The following is a 13,843-nucleotide window of genomic DNA, read 5'->3' as shown; positions in this document are numbered from 1 at the left end:
TGGGATTGAGCCCCACATCAAGCTCTTTGCTCAATGGGGAGTCTGTTTTTCCCTCTCCCTCTGTTGCTCCCCCTGCTTGTGTTCTCTCTTAAATAAACAAAATCTTAAAACAAATAAAGTGCAATGTAGAAAACTTTATGTTTGTATATATTGAAAACCCCATCAGGCAATGTTATAATTTTTATACCAAAAAGCACATATTTTAAAAAACCCAAGAGAACAGGGACGCCTGGGTGGCTCAGTTGGTTAAGCAGCTGCCTTTGGCTCAGGTCATGATTCCAGCGTCCTGGGATCAAGTCCCACATCGGGCTCCTTGCTCAGCAGGGAGCCTGCTTCTCCCTCAGCCTCTGCCTGCCATTCTGTCTGCCTGTGCTCGCTCTCTCTCTGATAAATAAATAAAATCTTAAAAAAAAAAAAAAAAAACCAAGAGAACAGTCTGTGATATTCATCAAGATATTTACCATTGCTATTGCTCTTTTTTCATTCCTGATATTCTAGGCTTCCCTCTAGTATTATTGTCTGGTTTCCGATGAAAAATCTGTAGTCATTCAAATTGTGTCTTTGTCAGTAATGCATAGTTGTTCTCTGGCTGCTTTCAAGATTTTTTTCTTTGTCTTTTGTCTTCAACAGTATGATTATGAAGTTCTTATACATGGATTCCTTTGAGGCTTTCTGCTTGGGGCTTGATGAGTTTTGAATCTGCAGGTTTTTATCTTTCAGAAAACTTAGGAAGTTTTCAGCCATTTTTCCCTCAATTTTTTTTTCAGCATCACATTCTCCCCCCCTTTTTAAAAAAAGATTGTATTTATTTATTTATTTGAGAGAGAGAAAGAGCCCAGAGGGAGGGCGGGGAGAAGCAGACTCCTGCTGAGCAAAAAAGTTTCACCCCAGGACCCTGGGATCATGACCTGAGCCGAAGACAGACACTTAACCAACAGAGCCACCCAAGCACCCTCTTTTTTTCTTTCTTTGTAACTCTTTGTTTTTCCTTTCGTTAGAACATTTGATGCTATATTTCTGAGTTGTAAAATTTCCATTTGGTTCCTTATTTTTTTTCCCATTTGGTTCTTCTTTATATCTTTGTTGAAATGTTCTGTGTTTTCATGCATGTCAAGAGGGTTCACAATTGTTTGCAGGAACATTTGTTACAGTACTGCTTTAAAGTGTGTCAGATAATCTTTGTCATTTAGGTATTCCTTTCCCTTGGCTGAAAACTAAAATATTAATGATTATCACAGTTCTACATGAAATCAGATTATTTCACCACTGCTTAAATCAGGTGATGTTTGTGAGCATCTGTTGATTATTTTTTCTGGGAGTTAGATTTTCCTGGTTCTTTCACAATTCTCTAAGTCTTTGATATGCGAATTAGGATCTGATCCTTGCTAGATATACTCTGTGAGGTCACTCTCCTGAGCTCCTCCCTCTCTACAGTCTCCATGGTACTTTACCCTCCTCTGGGGCTCCTCTTTTAAATTCTCTGGGCCGTACGCATTTCCACTACTGTGCCTACATTTGGTTCTAATCTATAAAATGTAGATAAGTAATACTACAGGCATGTAGAGCTAAATAAATGTTACCCAATATTATTTTTATTAAATTTTTAGCTTCTCAAAACTGTTATAACAGTTAATTCAGGTTTCTCAGATTTTAAAGTAGTTTTTATCTAGGGTTAGGCATGTTTGAGGGAGATAAACTATGCCCTGGGTATCATTAAAACAGCTGATGAAACTAATTTTTGGTCTTTGTCAAGAGTTTTACTTTTTGGTACATTTAATTATAAGTACAAACTCCAGATTGCAGGGTAAATTGTTGGGGTTCTGACATGTAATTTTTCCTGTTAATGAAGAGAGTTTTATGGAGAACAGAAATGAAACAAACAATCCCTTCTGCTAAAGAGCTTACATGTTAGCTAAATAGACAATAGATTTATACATTAATCTACTAGAAAAGTTACAAAGTAGTACTAATATGTCAGAGATAAAGGGAAGCCATACTTCACGATTTGCCTGATACAGTCCTACTTTACTTTTTTGCCCTGGGGAAGGGAGGGGGCAAGAAAGTATAGCCGTTAATAGAGCCTCTGGTTAGGATGATAAATTACATGGCTACTTTATAGATACTAGTTAGTTTCAAGATAATGAAAGCAATCACTATAGTTTGCTGGGCCTGAGTATGAACTGGGTGGAGGTTGAACAAATACTTAGAACTTTGAAGAATGTGGGAAAATGCTGTTTTTGAAGCCAGTTATGTCGGAACATGCAGGACAGACACATGGCAGGTACTACTGTAATTAGACAGAGATGAAGTGATATGATCTTTGTTGGTTTTGCTATTCTACAAAGTTTGGATTCTACTTTTTAGGAGATTACTACAAAAGGTAGTGTTCAAAAGTTGCAACCTAAAAATGCACCAAAGAAAGTCCATATAGTGAGTGATTAGTATAATTTTACTTCACAATTGGAGGATTTTAGAGAAACGTGGTTTTTAAAAATAGATTTTTTTTTTTAGAGCAGTTATAGGTCCATGGAAAAACTGAGCAGAAGGTACAGATATTCCATATATGCCCTTTCCTAACTAGTTTCCTATCACTTTCTACTGCTAAAACACATTTATAGTCTCCCTTGTTATAAAAATCCCCAATCAGAGGGATACAATTGATGAACCTATGCTTGATGATCATTATTTTTTTTAACCTCTTTGGGTGTTTTTTTTTTCCATTTCAATTGACTAGAAATTAAAATATTAATGTTCATCATGGTTCTGTGAAATCAGATTTTTTTTTTTTAAAGATTTTTATTTATTTATTTATTTGACAGAGAGAGATGACAAGCAGGCAGAGAGGCAGACAGAGAGAGAGGAGGAAGCAGGCTCCCTGCTGAGCAGAGAGCCCGATGCGGGACTCGATCCCAGGACCCTGAGATCATGACCTGAGCCGAAGGCAGCGGCTTAACCCACTGAGCCACCCAGGTGCCCTGAAATCAGATTTTTCCACCACTGCTTGAATCATGTGATTATTGTTCATGTGTTTTTGGTGGCCAGGGTAAGTGAGGCTTGCTTGAAGCTAAAAAGGAATCTTAATCCTACTGAAATGAAAATTCACAATAAAGTACAAACCGATCTTGAAACTGGTTTTCATATGAATAATTCCTTGACTTTATGGAGATTTTTGGTTTTGATTCAGAGGGCCATAGGAGAGGCAATTTTAGTCCTTAGTGATTTATTATAATGTTATTATTATAATTGTAGCAACTGGAATAAGACAGAATTCTGGCTCAAAGTCACTCTTTTTTTTTTTTTTAAGATTTTATTTATTTATTTTATTTATTTGATAGAGAGAGGGAGATCACAAGTAGGCAGAGAGGCAGGCAGAGAGAGATGGGGTAGCAGGCTCCCCGCTGAGCAGAGAGCCCAACACCGGACTCGATCCCAGGACCTCGAGATCGTGACCCGAGCCCAAGGCAGAGGCTTAACCCACTGAGCCACTCAGGCGCCCCTCGAAGTCACTCTTTTACACTGAAAATCAGTTTCCTCGCCGGGACTGCTCAGCCATAAGAACAGATATTGAAAAGTTTCCCCACATCCTAATGCTTTGAAATGACTCATAAGCGGATAATGTGTGCTAAGTACCGTCAAGTTATTTCCACTCAAAAAAATGATCCCTACAAATTTTGTTCGCTCTCTGTTTGAAGTCTCATGAGAGAATTTCACCCATTTTGGTGGAGGAAAAAATGGAGTAATTAATTAGACATGGTTGGTTAATTCATAACTAGAACTAGTTAATTTGGAGAAATTTCTAACTGGTTTTAAGAATTTGAAATTTATTTACTCCTCATAAAAATTCTAGGAGGCTCTGGGTGCCTGGGTGGCTCGGTGGGTTAGGGCCTCTGCCTTCAGCTCCGGTCATGATCTCAGGGTCCTGGATCGGGCCCCGTGTCTGGCTCTCTGCTCCTCGGGGAGCCTGCTTCCCTATCTCTCTCTCTCTGCCTGCCTCTTTGCCTGCTTGTGATCTCTGTCTGTCAAGTGAATAAATGGAATCTTTAAAAAAAATTATAGGAGGCTCATAATAGTCTTTTTACAATTTATAAAGGAAGCAACGAAAGCACAGAAATTCACCCCCCACCAAAATGTATAATGTCATCAGTGTTTATCCTACCCATAAATGTCATCGCTTAGTTGTTCAAGCCCCAAACACAACATAATCCTTGATTCTCTTTTTCCCTTCTATCCTACAACCAACCCAATATCAAGATCTTTCAATTTTCTCTTCCAAAATATTTTGAAGTTGGTTTCTTTTCACCTCTACTGCTTCACTTTGACACCTAGTTCTGGACTGCATCTATGACCTTGTCTACTGAAATAGCTTCTCTACTTGTCCCACTGCTTTCACTCTTGTTCCCTCCCTGACAATAGTTTATTATATGTACAGTTGCTAGATTGGTCTTTTAGAAATGTAAATATGGTTATGATACTTTCTGGTTGAAAGTCCTCCAAAAGATTCCCACACTCGAATAAAAATTGAAACTCCTTATAATTCTGTACAAGACCATTCTCCATCTGGTCACTGCTTAACTCTCCTAACTAGTTGGCTATTGATTTCTACTTATTTCACTTTGCTTAAACCATACTGTTTTTCTCATTCCTCATCAGAATTCATTCCCTTCTTAGGGCCTTGGTACTTGTTCCTTTTATCTGAACTGCTTTTCTCTCAGAGTCGTTTTCTCACGTACTTCAGTAAAGTCTTTGTTCAAATGTCATCTCCTGAGAGGCATTCCCCGGATGAATTAAGCTATCCATTTTTCTGGCTTATTATGTTTTTTTCTATAGCATTTTACACTACTTGAATTTCTCTGTTTATTTCTGTCTTCCCATCAGAATGTAAATTCTCTGGCTGAGGTAAGCACATTTGATTTATTGCTGTACCTCTGGAGCTTAGACACCTCTGACACTTAACAGGTACTCAAATATTTGTTGAATGAATGAATGCATGAACTTGTGTACAAGGATATTCTTTATGATTGTTTGTTTCTTTGTTTTTTCCATGGAGAATGCTTTGTAGAGGAATAGTCAGAGAGCTATGAAGTTTAACAATGCATATGAAATAGCTATGTAAACTGAATAACCTTATATAAATGCTGGTTATCCCACTTGTGATTATTACCCTCTGGATATCCTCTTTATTCCTGCTCTGGGTCTGGACAACATGAAAACAGTAATTATTTAATTCAAATAAGTCTGAATTTTGAAATATCTGTTGTATTCAGGGCGGTTAAGTGTTAAAAGAGATTCAACAATGTGAAAACTTCAGTCTTCTAATGCCTAGGAAGAATTTAACTTTCTAGTTGGGGAAATTGAGATATGCACAAGGGAACTCCAGGCGATTTCAAATACAACAAAGAAGTAATAGTGGTAGAGAGCAGTAAGAGCAAAAAGAATTTAGCGTGTTGGAAAGATTCTTCCATTAGTGGGTTTAATGTGGGAAGCAAATCTTAAAAGGCTGATGGTGCTTGGAATTTGTGTGCGTAGTGGAAGACAAATGTTCAGAATCTTTTATTAGCCAATATGTTCAAACATTAGCCGGAGAAACAGCACTTTGGGTGTGCTCTATATTGGCACTGATAGGGTGTCAAGAGCAAATGGATGGTTTCTTGGCTATATCTACAGCTACATCCGTATCTCTATTCTCTCTCTCTAGTACCCGATTAACTGCATATTTCGTTGAGGTAGTTTCTCTACTACATTCTCCATTGTGCTTAAAACCTCCTTAGAATTTTTTTTTAAGATTTTATTTATTTATTTTACAGAGATCACAAGTAGTCAGAGAGGCAGGCAGAGAGAGAGAGGGGAAAGCAGGCTCCTGCTGAGCAGAGACCCCGATGTGGGGCTCGATCCCAGGACCCCGAGATCATGACGTGAGCCGAAAGCAGAGGCTTAACCACTGACCCACCCAGGTGCCCCCCTCCTTAGAATTTTTAAAGCCGTTTCAGCCAATTTTTTTACAAACCTCATGCCTATTAAAAAGTCATATCCTCACGGGACTGCCGTATTACTTATGATAATACTTATGAAGTGCTTGAGACTTGCTGAACATTTGTTCAATAAATCAATAAATGTTATCATTATTAAAAAAGAATGTAGCTGACGCAATATCTCTAATGAAATCGCGATCTCTTCCATAGGGGAGATGGAAAGAAATAAAGGAGTCAGGCGGGATCCACCAACCTCGTTCAAATTCACAGGATCATCGGCCGCACCCCTCATTTAGATCAATAACTCCTTGGCTCTAGAGCTGCCCACCTCGCAAGCCGGCCTAGGCTCCCGGAAGATAAACACATCGAAAAGGGCGGGGAAGGAGGCGGGCTCGGAATGGGTGAGTGGCCAGCAGAAAGTGATTGGCAGCTGCCATGTCCACGTGCTTTGAGCTTCGAACTAGCTGTCGCGAGAATTCGATGTAAACAGACCGGTCCCCGGACCTCAGGCTCCCAGTCCGAGACGCTCAGCTGAAGTGCAAAGGAGCCTGCGGCATGATTCTTTTTGATAAAGCCACGTAGGTGTGCTGTCTGCAAAGAAAAACAGACGTGTTTGTAACTCTCCCTACCTGCCTGCGTTCGCAACCGAACCTGACCCCTCGGCATCACCCGAACTTACATACTGTTTTGTTGTCCATGGAGTCCCAGCGGATTGGATAAATTCAGGAGGCGGGTCCGCCTCTTTTCTACTTGCTGGTTGGCGAAGCTGACCTCCAAGGGCGGTGCCCGGCGGTAGACAGTTTCCTTCTGGGATTGGCTAGAAAAGTAGTTCCGCTGAGGCGTGGTAGGAAGTGGTAGCCGTCAATCACAAGGGGAGACTCCAAACAGTGAGCCTTGAGCTGGAGAACAGCGTTTACCGGCGGGGCGGCCGGTGAGAGGGCTGGTGGGGCTGTGGCTTTGGGGAGGCTTGGAGAGGACGAGGGGCAAGCAGCGTGAGCGGAGAGGGCTTGGCTGGCAGAGATTCGACGAGGGAGAGCTAGCGAGAATGGAGGGGGAGGGGAGGAAGGGCAAGGGGCCAGAGGGCGGCCGGGGGCAGCGGTGGCTCCGCGTTGGAGGTTAAGTGGGTAGAGCTGTGTTAGTGTGTCTCAGGAGAGTGGGGCCTGAGGGGCTGGCGAGGGTCGTCCTCAGGGCACAGGCCCATAAAGGACATTTCTTGGGAGGCTGTGCTTCGGGAAATAAAGGGTGGAATGGAAATGGGAGGGCTGAGGAGCTGGTGGTGAAGATACCTGGGCCAGGTGGGGCAAAGGGTGTTTTTGTAGTAGCAGATGAGACTCCACAGTTTGTGAATTTTCAAATACGGTGACAGAATCCTCCCTCCTTAGAAGTGATGGTTTTAGGGGCTTTCAGGATTAGTTCCAGGCTGTGGACTTTCCTGAGCCCTGAAAGAGATGGTTAATATTGCTGTCATTCCTTTTTTAACCTTAACCAAGTACACTCCATACTCTTAAACCTCCCAAGTGATTCAGATGCTTATTGGACATCCAAGGGTCAGGATTCAGTGATGTGACAGGAAAGGATAAGGGGCTTCTAATGTCATATAAGTTTTTATTACTTATTTAGGCTCTGGTGTTTAGGTTACAGTAGCAGGGGGTTGACAAATATGGTTTAAAAACTCGTTAGATTATGACCATGCAGTCCTTTTTTTTTTTTTTTTTTTTGGTAGCTATAATTGGCATATAACATTATATTAGTTCTAGGTGTAAAACATAATGTTTTGATATTTGTACATATTGTGCAATGATCATCACAATAAGTCTAGTTAACATTTATCACTATACATAGTTACAGTATGCAGTCTTGCTCCTAGTTTTCCAACAGTCTTAGTTGGAAGGTATCAATTATTTCACTGTTCCATTTGGTCTCGAAGTATTGTGCCATGTGTGTTTTCACTATTTCAGGATTTTAGTACATTCTCTAATTTTGACTCACAGAGATAGCACATTTGTTTTTATTAAGAGATCTTGTGCTAGACTCTCCATCCCTTACCTTTCTAGATTATGTTAACAGAGGATCAGAAGGTCCAGAAAGAAAGAGTCTTAACTTCTTCTGTGGTTCTAAGGCTTAGTCCAAATAAAAAAAATTCATGATAATTAGAAAACTTCTTTATCTACTTCCTCTCCTAATATCTACCCTTTCTCATGTAATGGGGCTTGCTGGGAAGGTTTCCTACATTTTAGGCATTTTCCATAAGGGATCTCAAGTGGGCAACCATAAACCCTCACTCCTACCCACAACAATAATAATCAATTTTTTTTTTCTGTCTCTTTGTGCTGGAAACAGGTTTAGCGAATGAAGCTATGGCTACAGATTCTCCCCGAAGACCCAGTCGTTGTACTGGTGGAGTTGTGGTCCGCCCCCAGGCTGTCACGTAAGCAAATTTCTGATAAGCCTAAAAGCTAAAGAAACTTTGCTCAGAATAGTAACTAATGTTCACGTTTCCTTTTTGAACATCTACTTAATTTTACCTTTACAGGATGATAAATATTGCCAAGACCAAATAAAAGGAGTAATTGGAGGATCAAGTGAATGTTATTCATATTTATAGAGTACATCAAAAGCACTATGCTAAATCCTAAGGAGTAATGTTTTTTTAAACTCCAGTTTCAAAAATTCATGGCTCATTAATTAGATCGATTCAGTGGATCAGGACCATTATTTAAAAAATGAAATGGCATATTATAGAAAATATAGTTGGGAGTATTCTATTGTGACACACACTATTCATATGAACGTATGTTGACCAGATGTTGATGTAAAATGTATCTCTTATCTAGGTCTTAGTCAGAAGGTTTCAAAGTCAGTGTCATAAAGAACATTCTATATTTTAAGCATTTTTTGCCAAAGCCTGCTTATACTTTCTAGGAGCTTATGATCTAATGTGGTTTTAAGAGATGTATACTTGAAATCACTATAATCAATAAAAAAGGTATCAGCAAAACGTGAGAATTGGGAGGAAATATTTTAGTGGGAGTATTTAGTGGGGATATTTTAGTATTTCAGATCCTAAAGGGTTTTATTAAGAAGCTAACATAATGTGCTTTAAAGGCTGAGTAGAGTTTGGGCAATTAGAATCAAAGGAACATTTTAGACAAAGGGAATAAGGTGAGCAGATGTAGGTAGGGCAAGCTCTTTTTATAAATGAAATATAGGGAAGTTGACCTATATAAAGTCGGTTAGGGTGGACAGTGAAGATCCTTCAGTATCTATGTAAGGAGGTGAAACTTTTCTACCTTTTAAAATGTTCATAAGGGAATTGTAGCATTTTATATTATTCCCTTGGGCAGTTTGGCATGTTACATAAAGATTGCCCTCTCAGACTAAGAAAGGTATATGTATAATACAGTATCTTACTATAATACATCTGTTTTTTTTTTCCTCTTGCATTTCCCTGGGCCATACTTCTTTGCTAACTGTGGGCCATGGCAACAAGTTAAACATTTTACTAGCTATGAGTTAGGTACTCTTTCAGGTGAAGAAACCAACGCAGGGAGAAATTAAGTAAATTATCTTCAGGAAAAGCCAAGAAAGGGAACCTGGATCAAACCCAGGCAATTTGTCCCCAGAGTCTATGCATTTAGGCAGTATTCTGTGTTGCCTCACCATATGGTATCCAACTTATATTGCTTTTTATTATTCAATACATAATTTTAGTGTTTTAAAAAAAATCTTTTATATATTTGTATTCTTTTAACAAATAATGCTCGAGCATCTACTCCATGCCTGAAGTATGGGCTTGTAGATTCTGGAGGTAGAAGGTAAACATGAGAGTTGGAGTCCTTTCTGTAGGACAGTTTACATTCTAGTGGGGGAAACCGTATATAAGAAAAGTGATTACAGACTCTGATCAGTGCCTGGTGTGCTATGATACAGAATGATAGTGAGGAGTCTGACTTCAGGCTGTCAGGAAAGTCCTTTCTGAGAAGGTAATGCTTAAGCTGGAGAAATGAAAGGGATGGAAAAGCATGGAAAGGAATCTAGGCAGAAAGAAAGCTGGCGTAAAGGTCGTGACTGAAAGAGCTTGGTGTATTCTAGGAATGGAAGTTGCAGATGATGGAAGCAGAGTGAGGAGAGTGGCAAAAAAATGAGCGGGGAGAGGCAGGCCTAATCAAATTGTTGTGTGCGTGTTTTTTGTTTTTATTCGGCCTAATCAGTTTTTGTAGCTATTGGAGGCATATTGCTTTTTTATTGGATTTAGAATAACTCATAGGAGTTTCTTCAAATGTAATTTTTCACATGGAATGAAATGAATTTGATTTGGTATTTTGAAGAATTTTTTTTCCCACTTGCTGACATCCATATGCTTCCATTTAAAATCTCTCAGTGACCTTAACAGTATCATTTTTCTTAACTTTTATGTGTTTTAATATTTTCCCATGTCTTGTCTATGGCAAAAATTCTTTTTTTTGGACTTCTTAGTATCTCCTAATACCTGCCCTGCACCTGCAGCAAAATGCAGATTGATTTTGCTATATACAGGTAAGGGACTAGGTGCTAACCAATTTAAAGAGAAGGTCACTAAGGACTGAGTCATCAGCCACAGTTCTTCTTGCTCTGACTGGGGAATTCTTTTGCTTTGACTCAAGAGGAAGATCCTGTCTTAGCCTTGTGTCATCACAAGTTAGAATCTGTATGTCAAATTAAGAGAGCATGACTTTTAAGAAGAGATGCTGTTTAAAAAGATTAATATCTCATCTCCATTTCATTTAATAACATTATACAAAGAAACTGGAAAGCAAGTTAACAGAATTATTGGTTGATGAGATATTTTAAAATATTGTGAGTAACTTTCTTAAGGCTTAGAGAAAGAGCTTTTCCATGTTTTGTTTTAAGATGTCAGGATCAATTTTATCCATTTCACCTTTTTTCAGGGAGCAGTCCTACATGGAAAGTGTTGTGACTTTTCTACAGGACGTTGTGCCACAGGTAAGTAAGTAAGAAATATAGTAGGTTTTACCATTGGCCAGGGATATTCTGAAATGTTTTCTTTCCTAAGCTTGACACTGGTATCATGAATTTCAGAAAGATTCTAAACGTTTTAACATCCTGAGCATTGGTAGGGTAGAACTATACATGTTAGTATTACAAGTGCCTTAGTTTTGCATTGTTTGTGTCACAATTATTCCTCAAGACTTGCTCTCCTAAGAGGAATCAAGGTGAGATGTTAGTTGAGAGCTGGGACTCGGGAATCTCTAGTTGGGTTCTATTTCCAGAATCTTCCTCTTACCCTAGTTAAATGTTGCCTGTCTGAAATGATCAAAGCAAAGTCTATACTTTGCATTTCATTAACTACAGATTATATTGGCTAAATACTATACTGAGCACAAATCTACATGTCTTTCATGGTGAGCAGTATCTTTATGCCAAGTGGGATATGCTTTGTTACTCTAACTTACAAGAGAAGTTGTCTCTATATAAATGTAAGAATAAAGAATGAGAGCAACCCTCCTGGGGTCATACCTAGTGCACTGTTGCCCAGATTTAACATGAGTATCACTTGGCACATGTGTTAAAAATAATCGTTTCCAGGCCCCGTCCCAGAGAGTTTGACTCAGTGGAATCGAGGTGGCATCCAGTAACTTGTGTGTGTGTGTAGTGAGAGCCTCTGGGGATTCTTGTGAAACAGTGGCCGTGGGAAGCTCTGTTCTGTGGGACGACTGAAAGGAAAGGTATTTTCTGCTTATGGTGATGTCAGTGTTTCCTGACTGCCAGGCTATTTGTAACCACGCAGTTGAAAAAAGGAATTCGTAGATCCAGTGTCCCAGCCTTATGACAGCAATCTAGAAAAGTCTAAAATCCAGATTTCAGTTATATTATGTAAGTTGTATTTATCAAATAAGGGAAAGTATCAGGGAATGTTGATACTCCTTTATGATGTTCATGGAAATGGGTCACAATGACAAGGTCCTTGGGCATGTAAAGGATAATAAATGCTTTCCTATTTGGAGGAACTTGGTTACTAAAGGAAGTCAAATTGCTGAAACAAGCAGAGCTTACAGCAGCATTTCAGTAAGTGTTATACATGATAGTATAGACCTAATATGTACTTGCTAAGAGAACGCGTAGCAAAGAAAGAGTGAAAGAGTCAAATTCTCTCTCTCTTTTTTTAAAGAATTTATTTATTTATTTGACAGAGGGAGATCACAAGTAGGCAGAGAGGCAAGCAGAGAGGAGGAAGCAGACTCCCCACTAAGCAGAGAGCCTGATGTGGGGCTCGATCCCAGGATCCTGAGACCATAACCTAAGCTGAAGGCAGAGACTTAACCCACTGAGCCATCCAGGTGCCCCGAAAGAGTCAAATTCTAAAGGACATTGGAAATAGCAGTTGAAATGAATGGAAAGGTTAGGTATTGGATGTTGGAAGGAGCTGGTTAGCCGGGTATGGTAGGCAACAGAGTTGCTGTCCAAGAGCATCTTGGACTGTGCTCGGAATGGCAGTTCTAGAGAGTAACCTGGGGCTGAAATCCAAACTGGTGTCTCTAATCTGCTCTTTCTCTTAAGCCCTGAGCCCTGGCATCAGGTTGGTTCCAAGGAAAGGGCATTTAAAAATTTTTGTAATTTGCCTACTCCTAGAGTGCCTTCTTATCACATTTTTACAAAGGCACCTTTTGTGTTAGTGGAAACCCTGCGTGGCAAGCAGTTTTTATTGGCGGGAGGAAAGAGGCTGTGGTCAGAGGCTTTGAGGGAATAGCTTGAGAGTTTGCTGGAGAAACAAGAATACCAGATTGACTAATAGATGGGAAATAGGGGAATGTTAAAATTGATAGGGTAAAAATGCTGGAGGGTAGAGGATTAATTTAGAAAAAAAGATTAATTTAGTTTTTTGAGCATTAGACATTTGGAAGGAGATAATCTCTGTAATTGCTTATGAAGATTTAGATCAGAGTAGCAACTATGGAAGTGAAGTTGTAGTCCTAGATCTAAGAATTAGAATATTCATTCAAGAAATGTATGTTATGCAGGTCATTATATTCTGTTTACCCTGGAAATAAAGCAAAAATTCAGGCAACAGACATTTACTTGAGCATCCACTATGGGTTGGGCACTGTGTTAAGTTGAAGGGATACCTGATTCCTTTCTGTAAGGCTTTATGGTCTTGTGCAGCAGTTAGCAAACTTTCTGTGAAGGGCCAAATAAGCTTTGCAGTTCATATAATACATGTTACAACTACTTGACACTGCTTTTTATGTAAAGGAAAAGGCATGGCTCTATTAAAATAAAACTTTATTTGGGATGCCTAGGTGGCTCAGTGGGTTAAGTGTCTGTCTTCAGCTCAGGTCATGATCTCGAGGTCCTGGGATTGAGCCCCACATTAGGCTCCCTCTCCCACTCTCCCTGTTTGTGTTCCTTCTCTTGCTGTCTCTCTCTCTGTCAAATATAATAAAATCTTTAAAAACAAAATAAAACTTTATTTATATACACAGGTGGTGGGCCAGATTTGGTGACCTATGGAAAATAGGAAAATTATATTTTTTGTTGATGTTGTGTTCCAACGCCTATTCTGGAAATCTTCAAATTCCAGGAGGCTAGGAATTGTCTTCTGAGTTCCCAAATACCCAGAAAAGGGAGAAAATGTGTTGTTAGACTGGTGTCCGCTTCTTCAGCTATTATAGATAGAGTGAATTTCCATTGTATTTAACAGGTGTTATTGATGGCTGTAGATGCTCTTAGCTGTGCTCTTTGATCTAATAATTTTACTTCTGAAAAATCTTTTAAATAATAATTCAGCAAGGAAGAAAGGTAAAGCTCAGAACTTTTCAGAGTATGTGTGTCAAAAGTCTGCATTTTCAGTATAAAAAATTGTAGCCAGCCCAGAT

The 13,843-nt window shown here is 39.3% G+C and overlaps 1 protein-coding gene across 9 annotated transcripts in view; it reads left to right on the top strand.

Annotated features, from left to right (window-relative positions):
* Nucleotides 1-6,807: 6,807 nt before the first annotated feature.
* The window catches only part of BCAS3 (BCAS3 microtubule associated cell migration factor), a 591,123-nt gene continuing 584,087 nt past the window's right edge, over nucleotides 6,808-13,843 (top strand). For all 9 annotated transcript variants that reach the window (XM_059149981.1, XM_059149982.1, XM_059149978.1 and 6 more), the window contains exons 1-3: nucleotides 6,808-6,900; nucleotides 8,310-8,397; nucleotides 10,898-10,952. In XM_059149981.1, coding sequence (XP_059005964.1) covers nucleotides 8,327-8,397; nucleotides 10,898-10,952 — 126 coding nt within the window. In that variant the 5' untranslated portion in view covers nucleotides 6,808-6,900; nucleotides 8,310-8,326. The remainder of the gene's footprint in view (nucleotides 6,901-8,309; nucleotides 8,398-10,897; nucleotides 10,953-13,843) is intronic.

The sequence above is a fragment of the Mustela lutreola genome, chromosome 15 (assembly GCF_030435805.1).
Source record: "Mustela lutreola isolate mMusLut2 chromosome 15, mMusLut2.pri, whole genome shotgun sequence".
NCBI lineage: Eukaryota > Metazoa > Chordata > Mammalia > Carnivora > Mustelidae > Mustela > Mustela lutreola.
This window is presented reverse-complemented; position numbering and strand designations above follow the sequence as displayed.